Consider the following 18436-nt stretch of genomic DNA (forward strand, 5'->3'; position numbering starts at 1 on the left):
GTGGCAAAAAATTGGAAGCTGAGGGGTTTCCCATCAATTGGGGAATGACTGAACCAGTTGTGGTATATAATTGTGATGGAATATTAGTAGTTTGATTGGTATGGCACTGAAAAAGTCAATTAATTTAGGTAGAATTATCATATTGGCTTGGCCTACAATACACTTTTGAAAACAGTCAGAGTGAAAGAACCGAAAAAGATAAACAATAGGGGAGGGGAACAGGATGGCAAAACACACACAATAATCATAACTGGGAAAAAATTTACAGCAAATTTCTCTAATAAGGGCCTCATTTCTCAAATATATAGAGAACTGAGTCAAATTCATAAGAATACAAGTCATTCCCCAATTGATAAATAGCCAAAGGATATGAAGAGGCAGTTTTCAGAGGAAAAAAAATAAAAGTTATCTATAGTCATATAAAAAATGCTTTATATCATTATTGATTAGAGAAATGAGAATTAAAACAACCCTGAGGTAACACTTCAGAAGCTAGATGACTCAAAGGATAAATTGCCAAGCCTGGAGTCAGGAAGACTCACCTTTCTGAGTTCAAATTTGGCCTCAGACACTAACTGAGTAAGTCATTTAACCCTCTTTGCCTCTGTTTCCTCATCTATAAAATGAGCTGGAGAAGGAAATTGCAAACTCCAGTATCTTTGCCAAGAAAATCCCAAATGGAGTCAAAAAGAGTCAGACACGACTGAAATGACTGAACAACAACCACCTTACACCTATCATATTGGCTAATATGACAGGGGAAAAAATGACACATGCTGGGGGGTGGATATAGAAAAACTGGGGCACTTAAAGCACTGTTGGTGGAGTTGTGAACTGAACCAACAATTCTGGAAAGCATTTTGGAACAAAAATGCACAAAGGGCTGTAAAACTGTGCATGACCCTTCAACCCAGAAATACCACTACTAGGTCTGTATTCCAAAAAGATCAAAGTAAATGGGAAAGGACCTATATTACAAAAAATATTTATAGCAGCTCTTTTTGTGGTGGTAAAGAATTGAAAATCAAGTGAATGCCCATCAGTTGGGGAATAGTTGAACAAGTTGTATTACATGATTTTGATAGAACACTATTGTGCTATAAGAAATGACGAGCAAGATGATTTCAGAAAAACCTGGAAAGGTTTACATTCATAATTATGATTACAACAGTGTATTTCCCTTTATCCTATTTCTCTCTCTCTCTCTCTCTCTCTCTCTCTCTCTCTCTCTCTCTCTCTCCCTCTCTCTCTTTTTCTCTCCCTCTCCCTCTTTCTTTCGCCTGTCCTCTTCAAAGATCTGTTTTGCTTCTGACCACTGACTGCTTTAATCTACCCTCCCTTACATCATCCCACCTCTTCTCCACTTCCCCTCCCACTTCCATTTGGTAAGATAGATTTCTATAACCAAGTGTGTATGTTATTATTCACTCTTTGAATCAATTTCATTGGAAGTAAGTTCAAGTGTTGCCTGCCACCCCTGCCATTTTCCCTTTCATTGTAAAAGCTCTTCCTTGTATGCCTGTTTTATGTAAGATAATTTCCCCCATTCTCCCTCTCTTCTCCCTTTTCCCAGGGCATGCCTCTTTCTCAACCCTTCATTTTTTTAGATCATCCCTTCAGAGTCAACTTCATACCTGTGCCCTCTGTCTGTGTATACCCCCTTCTAACTGCCCTAATAATGATAAAGTTCTTAAGAGATACAAGTATTATCTTCCCTCAAACCTACTGGTGAGTTAGGGGAATGTCTACCCCAAGCATGTGAAGACTTCCCCCATAAAGTGGGCAGATGAGAACAATTTGTATCAATGCCCATGAAGGCAGCTGAAGCAAGTGCTGTAGAATACTTGCAACTTTGTCAGACATCTAAGGTACCAAGGTCTTCCATCTTGAGCCATCACCAGTTATCTTGACTTTTGCCCTGCCACTGGACTTTGATGACTTTGGAAGAGACAGTGTGGCTGACAACATTGTGCAATTCTACCTCATTTAAATCCAGTTTACAGGCAAGGCAAGACATCACCCATGATGTCACTAGTCCTCTTGGAAAATGAAAGATGAACAATAACAACAACAATCATCTTCCCATATGGGAATTTAAACATTTTAACCTTATTGATTCCCTTATGATTTTTCTTTCCAGTTTACTTTTTTATGTTTCTCTTGAGCACTGTATTTGAAATTCAAATTTTCTTTCCAGCTTTGGCATTTTCATCAGAAATGCTTTAAAGTTCTTGATTTCATTAAATATCCATTTTACCCCTGAAATACTATACTCAGTTTTGCTGAGTAGGTGATTCTTGGTCAGAATCCTAGCTTCACTTTCTAGAATATCATAATTCAAGCCCTCTACTCCTTTAATCTGGAAGCTGCTAAATCTTGGGTGATCCTGACTGTGGCTCTACAATATTTGAATTTTTTCTGGCTGCTTGCAATATTTTCTACTTGTCCTGGAGCTCTGGAATATGGCTATACTATTCCTGGGAGTTTTCATTTGGGGATCTCTTTCATGAGATGATCAGTGGATTCTTTCAATTTCTCTTTTATCTTCTGATTCTAGAATATCAGGTCAATTTTCCTTGATAATTTCTTGAAATATGATATCTAGGCTTTTTTATCATGGTGTTAAGGTAGTCTAATAATTCTTAAATTATCTCTCCTTGATTTATTTTCAAAGTCAGTTGTTTTTCTGGTGAGACATTTCGAATTGTCTTTTTTTTTCATTCTTTTGACTTTGTTTTATTATTTCTTGATGTCTCATGGAGTCATTAGCTTCCACTTGCCTAAATCTAATTTTTCAGAAATTATTTTCTTCAGTGAATTTTTGTACCTCTTTTTTTTCCATTTGGCCAATTCTGGTTTTTAAGTAGTCCTCTTAAATGGATTTCTGTCCCTCCCCCCCCCCCCTCCAATTTGGCCTATTATTTTTAAAGTGTTATTTTCTTTGGTATGTTTTGTGCCTTTTACCAAGTTGTTTACTCTATTTTCACAATTTTCTTGTGTTACTCTCATTTCTTTTCTAATTTTTCCCCTCTACCCCCCTTATTTGATTTTTAAAGTCCTTTTTGAGCTGTTCCAGGAATTTTTGTTGAGCCTGTGTTCAATTCACATTTTTTCTTAGAGGTTTTAGTTGTAGCTGCTTTGACATTGCTGCCTTCTGAGTTTGTGTTTTGACCTGTCATCATAGTAGATTCTTATGGTCATGCTCATTTTTTCAGCCTATTACTTGACTTTTAACTTCATGGTAAAGTTGGGCTCCCTCCTGGAGTAGAGGGGGCACTGTCCCAAACTTCATGTTTTTCATGCTGTTCTTTTTAGAGCTAGTTCCAGGGGGTTGTAAGTTTTCAGTGGTTTCCAGGGGGTATGATCCAAGGAGAGGTGTGGTCATTGCTCTCCTTGCTTGTGCTCTGATCTTCACTTAGGGAAAGATCTTGTTCCCCTGCAGCCATAAGTGCTAGTGATCCCCTTGGTCCTAGTACTGTGACCAGGTTCTCTGCTCTCCTGCAGCTGAAAGTTCTAGTGCTTTCTGTCTTGAAACTAATGTCAGGGCTCTTGCTCCCTTGTGAGTGACCACAAGCACTCTTGTTCACCGTAGAACTGTAACCAGGGCCCCTGCTCCCCTGCAGACACAAGCACTGGTGCTGCTATTTGCTCTGGAACTATGACATAGGGCTTCATACTGCCAATGCAACAGGGTCCTGCACAAAGTACAAGCAAAGAATCCTCATAATCTTTTTCAGAGCATTTGTCTGAACCCTTTGCCATCTGTGGGATGAGAGTTCCTGAAGGTGCTGCTGTTGCTGTTTCAACTGCCTCCAACTGCCTTCAACTTTCCCACTGCTGCTGTTGTCATGGCATGTACTGTGCTCTAGGGTGACCACCACCCCAGTGTCATAAACTTCTCCTGTCGACTTCCTGAGTTGTTTTCAACCAGAAAAATGTCTCACTCTGACCTTTTGTTGGGTCTGTCAATCCAGAATTCAATTTGAGACATTATTTTAAAGTTGCTTGGAGAGTTCAGCTGAGTTGCTGCCTCTCCTCCACTATCTTGGCTCCTTGGTAAATGTTTGTTGATTGATTACTATGTGTATGTCCCTGTGCTAGGTATCAAGGATATAACTTTTTAAAAGCATCTTTATTGTCAAGGATAGGTAACAAAAAGATGAATAAAAATCCAAAACAACTTCTATAAGAATCCCTATCATGAACATCTTTTCCCACTTTAAACCAGTATCATTAATTCTCACACAGCAGCAAAACTCTCATTCTTCAGGACAGAGCCAGGCTCTGATGTACTCTCTTCACTTGCTGCCTAGATCCTCCAGGCTGTGTGCACTGAGCACTGTGTCTCTGGATTCAGGAAAATTGCCCAGGAGGGACAGCCTATCTGCTGCTTTGACTGTGCCCAGTGCTCAGAGGGAGAGATTTCCAACCAGAGGGGTAAGTGTTTCGGCATAATGCTGAGTTGCAAACCTGGGAGACTGGAAGAATGGTGATGCCCTCAGTAGAAATAGGGAAGGTCATGAAAGTAGTGATTTTGGTGTGATGTGGAGCCTCAGGGTAACTCTGATTTGTGCTTCTCTTAATATTAATGATATGGAGCTTTTACTCTCATTTGTTGATAGCTTTGATTTCTTCCTCTGTGAACTGGTTTGCTTATATCCTTTAACCACTGATCCATTGGTAAGAGATCTCCTTTTTCTACTAGCTCCTCCCCTATGGCTAACAGATATGCCCTGTTCTAACCCATCCTTAAAAAAAACCATAACTTCACATGACTCTGCCATCCCCTCAAGCTATCATTCTATATCTCTCTTGACAAGCTGCTGCCTCTAATTAATTACCATCAGGTTCCTGATCCCACTACACTATTGAAACTGATTTCTCAAAGATTAGCAATGGTTCCCCCTGCTACTTCTAATGGCCTTTTCTCAATCCTAATTCTTTTGACCTTTCTGCAGTTTTGGACAATCAACCCCTTCCCACCCCAAACCTGCTAGAAAACTGTCACCTCCCTTGTCTTCCATAACACTGCTTTCTCCTAGTTCACTTCTTTCTGGGAATAATGTATTCCAAGTTCTCCATTCCTTTATAGTGGTGGCTGCTAAATCATGTATGATCCTTACTGTGGCTCTTCAGTACTTAAATTCTTTCTTTCTGGCTCCTTGTAGTATTTTTTCCTTGATCCAGAAGCTCTAAAGTTTTGCTACAATGCTTGTGGAAATTTTCATTTCTTTCAGGAGATGATCAGTGGATTCTTTCTGTTTCTACTTTGTCCTCTTGTTCTAAGAGATCTGAACAATTTTTCATTTAAAATTTCTTGAAATAAGAGGTTTACACTTCTTTTTTGTGCTCATGGCATTCAGATACTCCAATGATTCTTACATATTTTCCTTCATCTGTTTCCTAGGTCAGCTGTTTGTGCTAATATACACTTAACATTTTTCCTCCATTTTTTCAGTCTCTTGACTTAGTTTTAAGATTTCTTCTTGCCTCATGGATTCATTGGCTTCCATTTGGTCTGTTATAATTTTCAGGGGAGTTGTCACTTGGGCAAGATTTTGTACCTCTTTTGCCAAGCAGTTTATTGCCTTTCTAATTCTTTTTTCTACAACTCTCATTTCTTTTCCATTTTTTTCCCTCTAGCACTCCTAGTTCATTGAAAAAAAACTTTTTAAAAAAATCTTGCTTAATCTCTTCCAGAAATTCTATTTGAAATTGTTCCTAATCTCTCCAACATTGATTCTTCTTATCCTTTATCACCATTGCTAATTGACAGAGGGTACGGTAAACCACAATGTTTTTCTTTAAGGCTTTGCTTCTAGATATTTTGGAGTTATTCTCTTTTTCTGGGGTTGCATGTTGAGTTTTCCTGTTGCCATAATAGTTTTTTAATGGTGGGATTATTTTATTTTCTTGCTTATTCTTTTAGCCTACTCTCTGAATTTGGACTTGATTTTAGGGCTTGGCTCTTCACAATTCTGGGGAGGAGGTCTTGTCTGGTCCTATTGCTGTTTTCTTGGGGTAGAGTGTTGTGTTATGCCAGGATCACAGGGAGAGCTCATCTTGGGGACCAGTAGGCTTTCAAAGCTCCCAAAGTAAGTGTATCCAAGGCCGATTGCCGCTCCTATGGTCTGAGCTGTGGAAGTCTCTGATCTGAGTTTGACTAAAGTTTAACCTAGCCACAATCAGCCAGCTAGGAAACTTGATTCTGAGTTCTACAGGTTCCCCTTTGGCCTAGGGTTGTTGCCCTGGTTATTCCTCTTCAGGCTACAGACTAGGTTAGAAACTGGGACTAGGCCCCAATTTGCTCCTAGGGTTGCATTGCTGCCAAAATTATTTCCCTGAAATTGTGACCAATGAGATGTCTTTATCCTGGAATGCCACCCCCTGGGTGTAGGTTCCCTTCTGTACTCCACCCTGGAGCTGTGACTTGGAACTCAGTAGTTGGTGACAAAGCTGCCAGTTGGCATCTATTCCTGCACAGGGCTCCCTTAGGGGTTTGGGGTGCCCTGGCATAGGCCTGGGAACTCCTCTTGCCCTGGTACCCAGAATCTCCCTACACGATGCTCCACATGGTACACTCCTGACTAGATCCCATCCCCAATGTCTGCTGGCCTCCTGTTCATTGCCCTATGCCAGTAAGCTAGAAAAAAAATGACTTAGTGACTTTTTCTTAGATTGCACCTTCAGGGTTCAGTCTGGAAAGGGGGAATAAGTAGAGGTCAGGTGCATTGTTTCTTGCTACTTCTCCATCTTCCACATTTGTTTCTTATAGTACTGTAATATTCCATTATGTTAATGTGCCAAAAAATCGTATAGATATTTCCCAATCAATAGGCATCTATCTATCTATTTTGTTTCTAATTATTTGATACCACAAAAAGTGCTGCTAGAAGTCTTTTGGTGTATTAGGACTTCTTATGAATGGCCTCCTTGGGGTATTAGCCTAGTAATGAGATCTCTATGTCAGAGGGTACGGAAATTTTAGTCACTTTATTCACATAATCCTAAATTGTTTTCCAAAATGATTTATTTCCTGCTCTACCAACAATGCATTAGTGTGCCTACCCTCCCACAACCTCTCCAACATTGACTATTCTCATCTTTTATCACCCATGCCAATTTACAGTGGGTGAGATGAATCTCAGGGTCGTTTTGATTTGTATTTTTTTTCATTATTAATGATTTGGAGCACTTTTTCATGTTTGCATGAAAATAGTTTGCAATTCTTTTAAAGAACTGATTGTTCTTATCCTTTGACCACTCATCTACTGGGAAAAGGTTCTTTTGTATATATATATATATGTATACACATATGTGTGTGTGTATTAATAAATTCTATGTGTATGTGCATATGTATTTGTTTTAATATGTGTGTTTATTTTATTATGTGTGTATACATATATATTATACACACACAAAAAATAGAATATGTGTGTGTATTAATAAATTCTATGTGTATATATATATTTATTTTTGTATGTGTTTATTTTATTATGCATGTGTGTACACATATATATTATACACATACACACATATTCTATCTTTGATAGACATACGATGCTCAAGTTTCTAAGTGCAAGGAGCACAGGAATCTGTCCTAGACATAAGTCATGATTAGGCTAATATTTGCGGCTTCCTGTCAGTTTCTATGGTTCTAACCAGGGCATTTAGAAGCTACATCTAAGTTCTGATTGGTGGTTTATTATCTAATCTTTTTGATGAAAGGAAACCATAAAAGTTAACATCATTAGCAATTGTTTATCAGTTATTAATAACATTTGCAACACACATGTTATTAAGGGGCACTTAACAGTTTTGGGAGACACACATCCAACCCAATAAACATTTATTAAGCAACTCTTATGTGCCAAGCACTGTGCTAAGTGCTGGGGATACAATTAATCAAAAGAAAGACAGTCATTAGTAGTTGTTTACCAGATTAGGAAGGGATATACACATATCATTGCCAAACCATGCCCGTCAGGTGCTTATCTTACTACAGAAAAGCAGTTTATGTAACAACCAACTGGCCACAAAGTAGAGGCTTAAAATAAGTAAGAGTTGTTCATGCTAAGTTAATTTGCTCATTACCACTACATCCCTTCAACCCTACCTCTTTTCATTATTTTAGATCTTCAGTTTTTCCATTTTACTATTTTAATGGTTCCTGTAAAATACTTCTTTGATAATTTGATTGGCATAGCATTACAAATGTAAATTAACTTCGGCTGTCATTTTCATTATCATGGCATAGCCCAGCCATGAGCACTGGATATTCCTCTAGTTACTTAAGTTATTCGTCATTTATTTCTAGTATGCTTAATGATTCCCTAGGGTTTTCTAAGTAAACCATCATGTCATTAGCAAATAGGGATAGCTTTATTTTCTCTTTACCTCTCTTTATGCCTTTAATTTCTTTCTCATCATATTGCTATTCCTACTATTGTTAGAACTATACCAAACAATAGTGGGGAGAGTGGGCATCCTTACTTTACTCACATATTTTTGACAAAGGTTCTAGAGTATCCCCATTGCCAATGATGTTTGTTTTTTTGTTTTAGATATACATTTTTATATTAATACGAAATTATTTCTGCCTATACTTTGTAGGAGTTTTTAGCATAGATGAAGATCTTGTATTCATTCTACTCTGAGATGCAACATATACAAAAATGAACGAACCGAAAGCGATTTGATGAGGGCAAAAGACCCAATTTCTATCTGACTTCTCCATTTGCCCTTGTCTCCTCGTGTACTTTTAGAAAAGAATTTCTTAATGTTGTTGTTGTCCTTGCTGTTGTTCTCTTACCCATCCTCTTCTCTCCACGGAAATGGCCATGATTCTAGCTCAGGCTTTTCTCATCTCTCACCCAGTCTTAGTAATATGCCCTATCTGGTCTTCTTGCTCTCCCTCTTTCAAGTTTACCCTTTCCAAAGACGCTAAAATAACCTTCCCAAGTCACACTTTTGACCATGTCATCTCTTTGCTGACAAGCAGTTGACGTATTACATTTAGGATAAAATGTAAACTCTTTAGCTTAGTGTTCAAAGTTCTTTTACAATTTGGATCCAAACTGCTCTCAACCCTTATCCCACATTAGTCTCCTTCTTGGGATCTTTTTTTCATTCAAATTTGACTACTAGCAAATTCTTCGAATTTCACATTCTATCCCTTGCCTCTGTAACTCTGCACAGGCTCTGCCTCATTCCTGGAACACAATGCTTCCCATTTCTGTCTGCTGACATCCATAGCTTCCTTCAAGGTTCATGTAATCTTCCTTTTATTAAACCTCCTCCAGCTGATTCTCTCATCAAATTACCTTTAGTTTACTCATTTGTGTACATGTTTCATCTCACCAGTAAAAAGAGCACAGGGTCTCTGAAGACAGGGACTGTTGTCTTTTTATTATTATTATTTTATTTCCCCACTGCCTGGTACAGGGTCTTGGACAGAGTGGATTCTTAATAATTGCTTAATTGGTTACTAAATTGCAGATACGGACAATTGTGTGAAGTGCCCAGAAGATCAATATCCAAACAAGAAGACCAGTGCCTCCCAAAGGTAGTGACCTTCCTCAGTGTCCAAGAACCTTTGGGATGGACTCTGACCTGCATGGCTCTCTCCTTGTCTCTCCTCACAGTGCTGATCCTCATTATCTTTGTGAAGCATCAAGATACTCCCATTGTCAAGGCCAACAACCAGGTTCTCAGCTACACACTTCTCATCTCTCTCATCTTTTGCTTCCTCTGTTCTTTGCTTTTCATTGGCCATCCTACCACAGCAACCTGCCTTCTTCAGCAAACAATATTTGGAGTCGTTTTCACAGTGGCAGTTTCTTCTATTTTGGCCAAAACCATCACGGTGGTTCTGGCTTTTAAGGTCACAAGACCAGGAAGCAGGTTGAAGATGTGGGTGCAGCCTAAGGTGTCCAATTCTCTAGTCTTCCTCTGCTCTGTGATCCAAGTGATTCTCTGTGGGATCTGGCTGGGGACCTCACCTCCCTTCTTAGGTACAGACATTCACTCTGGACCTGGCCACATCATCACTGAGTGTAAGGAGGGCTCTGTCATTGCCTTCTACTGTGTCCTGGGCTACACTGGCATCCTAGCCCTGGGCAGCTTCATAATGGCTTTCCTGGTCAGGAACCTTCCTGACACCTTTAATGAAGCCAAGTTCATCACCTTTAGCATGCTGGTCTTCTGCAGTGTGTGGGTCTCTTTCCTCCCCACATACCAGAGTTCCAAGGGGAAGGCCATGGTGGCCATGAAGGTCTTTGCCATCTTGGCCTCCAGTGCTGGGTTACTGAGTTGCATCTTTATTCCCAAGTGCTATGTGATCCTGCTAAGGCCAGAAAGGAACGCACTAGAAAGGTTAAAGAATAAAGCAGGTTCTAGAGCCAGGAACTTTGCCCCAGAGGCTCTTCCAGGGGCATGAGAAATACTGGACAAAACGACTACATTAGCCACAAATAGCTATAATTTAATATCTTGGTGAGACCTGCCCCTTCCCTGACTGCACTAGTTAAGTCGTCCTCCTCACTTTTCCCACTGCTCTTAATGGAATATTAACCTTCAGAATCAGCCCTTAAATTTCAAAGCACAGTAAGCAAGGATTTTGTTCTCTTCACTCTCTAGGTTCTGGCCATCCTTGGGATCTTCCAGGGGTTATCGCTCACTAGCTAAACCCACCTTGCTTCATTTATTCACCTCTTGCCTGAGTTCCTGACTGATAGAGACTTCCTCCCTCCTGCCTCTGCCCCATTTTAAGGACTCAATTCCATACACGAGGAGTTTTTCTATTCTTTCCCCCTGTATACAGTGGTAGCCAGAGTCAAAAACACGACCTTGAGTCTTACAGACAATGTAAACTACCTTGAGTAAATGTATATAGCAAAAGAAGCTCCGACTATCCCATGGGAAAGTTTGCATGTGATCCTGGGCCATCCCTGGCAATATGCCTTCTTTGCTCTGTTTCTCTAGAATATCTGGTCTGGTCCAAGGCTGGTGCAGGGATCTACAATGTTACTTTGTCCTGCTACCACCCAGGACGACTGGCCTCTTGTGGGTGCACTCCCCTAATCAATCCTAATAAAATAGATTAATAACCAAGTCAGTATGAGCCCCTCTTTCTTTGGTATCTCAATATTCTCTTGGAGGATATGCCACCTTACAATTGGCATATTTGGGCAGAACAGATCTACCCCCTTAAATGTGGCATAGTTGGCAGGATACCAAATAAATGGACTTGCAGAGTTTCTTCCACAGGCGAAATCCTGGCCATTCTCATCCCTGAGGGACAGTTGGTATGTTTGCCAGAGGGGAAACCCAGCTTGGCCACCCACTTCCAAATGTATGTCAGAGGGGTGGCCTGAGCTGCAAGAATACAAGAATGTCCAGAAAATGCACATTGGCTTGTGCTGTGATAGGCTTCCAGGGGAGGGTGGGGCAGGAGAGAAGAATCTCATAGGATGCCTGCTGTTCGTCTTACTTAATGGAAGATTTACAGCCTATGTAAAGATAAGAACTTTCAGAGCTGTTAAGAAAGACTTTGAAATTGCAATTGCTCTAATTATGATAGGATAAAAAAAAACCAGAGTCTTTCTCTCTCCCTCCCTCCCTCTTTCTCTTCCTCTCTGTCTCTCCTCCTCCTCCCTTCTGACTGTATGCATCACACAGACAAGAGAGAGGCAGAGAAGCAAAAACTCAGTGAATGAAGATTATTTGGGCTATGATTAATAAAGGAAGTGTCAGATCAGAATACGCAAGAAACAAGACAGGTGCAGCTTTAAGAGGGTAATAATTTTTTAAGCTGTATGTATTTATATGTGTGTGTATGACAGCATAGCTTCTGGAGATATCTAGTAAGGCAAGGAGAGGTAATTTTTAATATTGATGCCACTGTCTCATAGTTTCCAGTCTGTTGTTTTTTTGTTTGTTTTAGTTGTGGTTTTTTTTTTTGTCCCTGTTTGTCTCTCACAGTCTGTAATTGTGTGCACAGAGGAAAAAAACTTTGCTGGCAAATCTCTCCGTCTTGTTAACTAATGTGAATCCCTATAAGTTTTCAGAAAGATTCTTTCTCTTCCTTTACATTCCTAAATAGTGGCCAGGTTCTGGAATGTAAGACAGATGAGGAAAAAAAAAAAGAAGAGAAACCTTTTCCCCTCAGACCCATATAATGGTTTGAATGTTTTTTATAAATGTTGAAAATAAATGCTAGCAAGTAATTCGGTTAATATTCTTTAGAATTTGTTTTAAGGGAATTAAGAGCATTTCCCTCCCACCCTGATTACAGTAGTAATCAGTGAAGTTTCAGAGGAAAAAAAAAACTAGACCTGGTACTTTAAAACTGCCTGCTTATATTATTAATTCTTTCCTGGAGAGAGAGAGAGACAGAGAGACAGAGAGAGAGAGAGAGAGAGAGAGAGAGAGAGAGAGAGAGAGAGAGAGAGAGAGAGAGAGAGAGAGAGAGAGAGAGAGAGAGAGAGAGAGAAAGTTTGTATTAATTGGGAAACAACCAAAAAGTGAGTTTGATTGGAACATCTAGTTAGATATTAAGGCAGTCTGACAAACTAAAGTTAAATACTGCTCAATTTAAAAATAACTTTTAAAATTGATTTGTGTTGAAATCAGAAACTTTGCTATAAATTATGTGAGATTCCTACTCATTTTCATAATACATTATGTTCAATTTGAATTTCAAGAACTGTCTTGCTTTCTCCCTACAAAAAGAGAAATTTATTTAAGGGAGCAGAAGGGGCAAGCCCGAGCCCTCCTGAGAACTCCCAGATAGATGAGCTGTATTACATTGGGAAGAATCCTATCAGTTAGGTCCACTAATGAGTATAAGACTTGGTGAGGACTAGAAAATTATGAGCAAAAAAGAACAAATTGTTAATTACTGTGTGAGGAAAAGGCACAAAGAAAAGACCTTTTAGAATCCTCTTTATCTATAACTTGCAAGGCTTCTTGAAACCACTTGTTTGGGCAAGGCCATCAGCCCTGGGAAAAAGAGCCACTTAGTGGCTATGGAATTTCTACACAGTGAAATCAGATTACTGAGAATTTACAAGTTTGTTTATAGAAGTAATTTCTAATTAGTGATCTTTACACCAGGATGAGTTTAAATTTGGAGAAGAAAAGAAAAACAAGTTAAGGATGTTTAGTGAAATCTCTTATGTGTGTGGGAGTCCCGGTAAACTTTTATTGATCATTGCAACACCATGAGTGAAAAATAACTGAATTCGACCCTAAGTTGTGATGAGTGAAACTTGTCATTTGGGACTGTAACCGATCTTGTTTTAAGTTTCAAATTCAGGGATATTTGTCTGATGGGTCATTAAGTCAGTAATCTACCATTCAAAAGAAATGCCGTAAGATACTCAGAGGGAGTGTAATCCTGAATTGTTACAGGTGGAGGTCTTATCTGGGAAAGGCCAAGAGGATGACCTTGGCAGAGCCAAAGTTAGAACTCTCCTGACTCAGTTCCCCCATTGGGTTACTTCCTTTTGAACAGGAATGTTTCCAACCTGATTATACCTTAGTCTGGCTATGAGGTGGAATTTTCACTGCATGATTGGTTTTCAACTGTGACTCTTACCTGGAATCAAACAGAGCTAAGGATGTTTTATCCTAGCATACCTGTGTTGAGTCATTCTGTGCCTTTACGCTTAGGCCTGAAGTACCAGTTTTGATGTTATGATCATTTTCATGCTTTTTCCTTTTATAGCAAGTTTCTATAAACAGGGCAGGTGGTCAGTAGAAGATATGAATACAATGCAAGTATGTAGCATCTTACTGTTTTCAATCTGAATGTGTAGTCATTCCATATTCCAAACAACTAAACAAATTAGTACTTGGGTTTTGTCATCTACCTGCTAATAGTTATATGGTCATATATAAGATTAAATCCCTGAAACATCTCATTTTTTTTTCAGAATGCTATGAGAGTAATTGGACAAAGGTTAAAAAGTTGGTGAGACAAAGATATGAATCTATTAATTTATAAGGTTAAAGTCAGAAACCTCTTCTATTTTATTTTAAGGAATAGAATTTCATTTCAATCAGTCATCTTAGTGGAGAATAACATTTGTGTAACATCTATTCCTGTTGAATATGGTTATCAACTGAACATGTTCTGCTACAGGCAACTAACCTGATATACACTGTTCTCTGTATACAACTGGGAATTTTTACTTAAGTGTATCCATACATCTCCTTCAAGGTCTTTTGTTACAACTGGAGTAAGGTCAGCCTCTTGTAAGAAAATTCATTTGTTAAAACATGCAACAATTTGATTACAAAGGCAACCACTATATTGACCCAAGACAGATCTGCAAATGAAATATATGCTAAGACATTTAACAAATAATATTCAAATTGTAGGATGTTTTAATATTTGATCTGATCTTTCTCTATTCAGTAATGAGTGGGCTTATGCAGATGAGTAATTTACATGACAGTCATTAGAAAAAGAACAGACCCAGTCAGGTACCTGTAGTGAAATACTGTTAAGGATAGATTCATCATTGCACAATTCTTTCTGGTGCGTTCTTATTTGGTGTAAGTGATTTAAAACTGGTTTTTACCCAACACTCATTACAACTTTTGATTTTCTGACTCTTTTCCCCCATAATTTTTAATAAAGTAAAAATGTTAAGAAACTGACATTTGAAATTAAAATGCAGATAGAACATAAAACTTTTGAAATGCCTCATTTCTAGTTTTTATGGTATAACTGAATCAAAAGTTTAAAAAAATTGGAGGATGTTTGCGTAGTTTGAAATAACCACTTTTTGTAGAGTTTAATTGTTAAATTGGGAAAGATGGGCTCTGATACTCAAAATATTTTTACATCTATACCAATTCCTGTGAAATAAATGTAAAGAAAATGTAAGTTTTCTAATGAATTGTATAAAGTAATTGATGTAAATTTTGTTTTAAATTTTCTGTATATTTCATATTTATTGTATGTCCATAAAATACATGAAAATGTACGTCCATCCTATTAAAAAAAAAAAGGAAAAAAAAGAAAATTCATCTGTGAACCTAGGGGTGGAAAGTCTCTACCTACCAAAACTGTTGTTACCTATATTTTCATATATAGGATTAGATCCTCAATAGCATCGGACCTTCCTAAAGGAACCGAAATTAATTGGAAAATTTTTGAGAAAGCAACAAGATCAGACAATCACACGTCAAATGTAAATGATTCTAACGGTGCATGTGAAACCCTAAATTCTCCAAAGTTTCAAGTGAATTACGGGTTCCTAATTTGATGTTGCCCTTCCAGCACTTGTGTTGATAACATCAGAGCCACAAGGTTCCGGTTGTTTTCACCACATGAACTAGTTACTGGAGAAATCAAATTTGAGAGGCTATACTAACTTGTATTGAGATCTGTTTTGTGAAAGATTTTAGCAGGAACATCTAAAGAGTCTCTCCAAATAACTTGGAACCAGAGAAGTAAAACTACTAAAGAAGAGACCTATCCTAGAATGACCAAGAAAAGATGTTTCCGGAGACCAGACAACTACATGGTACATTTGAGATCCAAGATGAAATGTGCTGATTAAATGGACATTGAGAATGGGTTGATGGCTCTTATTGTACTATTTTGGCTTTTTGCTTTACTCTACCTGTGTACTGAGTTCTCTCAGTTATCTTGGTGACGTGTAAATCTCCCCTCTGAAATTAGTCCATGGTTTTATGTAGTCTTACTATGGTTTATACTATGATTAATCATTCTGGTTGTTCTTACATTAACTTACCAGGAAAAATGATGACGTTTCCCATTGACAAAAAAGGGAAAATTGAGAAAAATCAAGTGATTGTGATTCCATTTTGTAATCGATTCTTGTAACATTCTGTGTCACCCCAATACGTTGTAAAATTGCCCAAGCCATGTTTCTTTGTCCCTGAACTTGCTCCAGAAATTCATCTGGCCTTCACGGAGGTTCAGTTCTGCCACTAATCATCAAAGGCCACTGATTTTTCTTTCACCTCCCTAGGGGTGGGATGGAAGGAAATTGGAACAATTGTGGTGCTTTTCTTATTGGTCACGTTGTTTTCCTATTGAGCTGGTATTGCTGCTGTGGATTGCTTCCTTCACGTCAACAAACCCACTTGTGTATTACTCAGGAAACTTTGTGAAAGATACTATCAGAAAGATTATATAAGCAGGTCATGAGGGGTGGTATAGTGGTAGCCAGAGCCTAGGAACATGACCTCGAGTCTTAGAGAATGTAAACTACCTTGAGTAAACATAAACAGCAAAACCAGCTCCAACTATTCCATGGGGACGCTTGCATATGACCCGAGACCATCTCTGGCACTACGCCTTCTTTGTTCTGCGTTTATGCAACACCTGGCCTGGGGTTGGTGCAGGGATCCACAATGTTATTTTGTCCTGTTGCCACCCATGACGACTGATCCTGTGAGTAAACTCCCTTAAACAACCCTATCAACCTATTTAACTCTAATAAAACCTATTCATAGCCAAGCTCTTAGGAGCCCTTCGCTCTTTGGTGTCTCACTATTCTCCTGGAGGGTATGGCACCCTACAACTGGCACAATTAGGGCACAGCGGATCTGCCCCCTTACATCCCGCTCTAGACGCCACTCCAACGCCCCATGGTAGACCGGCCATCTCCACCTAGGGCACATGGCAAGTGTCACCCCTTACAGAGCCTGCATTAGGGGCCGGCCCTACCCTCGGACGAGAGTTCTTACCACATCCTGCTCTGCACCTTACTTATTTAGTACTCGTCTCACGTCTCCTATTCTGGAGTAAGCCCTTTGAGGGCTTTGTCTTTACGCTCCCGCACAGAGCTGAGGCCGTGCCCACAGCAGGCTCGCGATAACTAGTTTACAAATTCATAAGAATTAGACTGATGGCTTTAGAGCTGGAAGAGGCCATGGTGGTCTTTTGGTCCAACACCCTCCTTTTACTCCTGAGAAAACCGACTCCCAGAGGAGTGAAGCGTGTCAGCTGAGGTCACACAGCTACCGCAGCAGAGCCGGGATCTGAACTGAGGTCATCACATCCATCGCTCTTCATTATCCCGTATCACCTCTCCACGTTGACCCTATGAATACACGTTCCCAGGCCTCTAACGGGAGCTAAGAAGGACTGGTATTCGGGGTCTCCATCACGCTGAGGGGCCTTAGGTCAGGGCCCAGAGGCTCCGGCACTCCACCTGGCGCACCTGGCGAGTCCGGGCCTGGGGTCTCTCCTCCAGCATTCTCTCGTTCCCGTGGGGCCCGGGGGGTGATCAGAAGGAGGCGTGAGGCCGAGTCTGCCCAGAGAGCTCCTCCTCGTCTGCTGCGCCCCCTCATTCTGTGTTCAGCAACAACGGGGACAAAAAAACAAAACCAACCAGGTGAGGATAGAGGCTTCATCCCTGAGCCCACATCGACTCTCCCGGGCCAGAAGCCTCTTCACCTAGTTGCTCCATACTGCGTCCGGCCCTCGGCCTTGCGCTTCCCTCCGCATCTCCCCGGGTCCACTCAGACCCCCCGCCTTAACTCACCGCTTCTCACCTCCCACCGGACCCCCTGGAACGGCCTCACGGGTCACTGCTTCCAGAATCGGGATGGGAAGGGTCCGGGTGCCTCCCAGCCGCCCCGCGTGTCCCGCCTGCAGCTCCACGGGGGGTGGGGGGATTCCAAGAGGAGCCGTCCGCCATCCATCATCAGCCCTTTTAAGAGCCACTTTCTTCCTCCACGACAGGCCGGGGGCAGCGACGAGGCCCTCCCACCCCGGGTGGTTGCTGGGCCCCCAGGCCGCACAGTGCAGGGAGGAGCGCCTCTTCTGGGCCCCAGAAGCATCCAGACGCCAGGTGTGGCCAGGAGGGCCTTCTCCCCCGGGGCACCCAGCCCGGGTCCTTCCCCTCCCCTCCCCCAAGGAGAATGCAAGCTGCTTGAGAGCGGACGCCAATCTTTTTGCTGGCATAGGCGCACAGGGAGCATTTAATAAGCCAGACATTCAGCGGGGCCCATCTCCTCGGACCGTCACCAGCCCTCCGAGTCTCATGTGGGCCTTGAATGAAGACAACTCCAGCCACCTGGGAAGCGCGGCATGACTGGCTCGGAAAATCCTTCACATCCTTTGGGGGAGCCACAGAGGCCCGTGGAGGGGGAGCTGCAGCGAGAAGGGGGTGCTATCCCCCTTCAGCCCCTGCCAAAGGCCAACAGCTGGCAGCTATGGGACCCCAGATACAGTAACGCGGGGACAGCGGCGCGGCTGCCTGGGCAAAGGCTCGGAGATGGGAGATGGAACGCCGACTCCCGAGCCCAGCGCGCAGGCGCTTGGGGTTCCCCGATGTCATGTGCTGACGCCCACGATGACCCACTTCTTCAGTGCGCCGAAGCCTCGGCCTCCGCAGTAGCTGTTCGTTCGTGGGTTCAAATGCAGCCTTTCATGGTCGTGAGTGCA

At 41.0% G+C, this 18436-nt stretch overlaps 2 protein-coding genes across 3 annotated transcripts in view; one reads left to right on the top strand and one right to left on the bottom strand.

The window, feature by feature from the left end:
* LOC114042390 (vomeronasal type-2 receptor 116-like) overlaps positions 1–10438 on the top strand; it is a 46936-nt gene extending 36498 nt beyond the window's left edge. Inside the window, 3 exon segments of the mRNA XM_027861084.1 lie at positions 4314–4437; positions 9499–9537; positions 9540–10438. Of these exon segments, the coding sequence (XP_027716885.1) occupies positions 4314–4437; positions 9499–9537; positions 9540–10438 (1062 nt within the window).
* LOC114042380 (collagen alpha-1(XI) chain-like) lies at positions 10291–18010 on the bottom strand. 2 transcript variants are annotated; one of them, XR_003568985.1, is made up of 3 exons: positions 17532–18010; positions 15771–17338; positions 10291–10342 (listed from the first exon to the last, which is right to left on the bottom strand). XR_003568985.1 is itself a non-coding variant. In XM_027861064.1 (2 exons), exons 1-2 carry the CDS (start codon positions 17984–17986, stop codon positions 17122–17124), a joined length of 672 nt encoding a protein of 223 aa, XP_027716865.1. In that variant the 5' UTR covers positions 17987–18010; the 3' UTR covers positions 15003–17121. The 2 variants fall into 2 exon arrangements, 1 of the variants encoding a protein (XP_027716865.1); XM_027861064.1 differs by lacking the exon at positions 10291–10342 and having other exon boundaries at positions 15003–17338.
* Between the last annotated feature and the right edge of the window lie 426 nt (positions 18011–18436).

Source organism: Vombatus ursinus, unplaced genomic scaffold (genome assembly GCF_900497805.2).
Source record: "Vombatus ursinus unplaced genomic scaffold, bare-nosed wombat genome assembly UNPS02014417.1, whole genome shotgun sequence".
NCBI lineage: Eukaryota > Metazoa > Chordata > Mammalia > Diprotodontia > Vombatidae > Vombatus > Vombatus ursinus.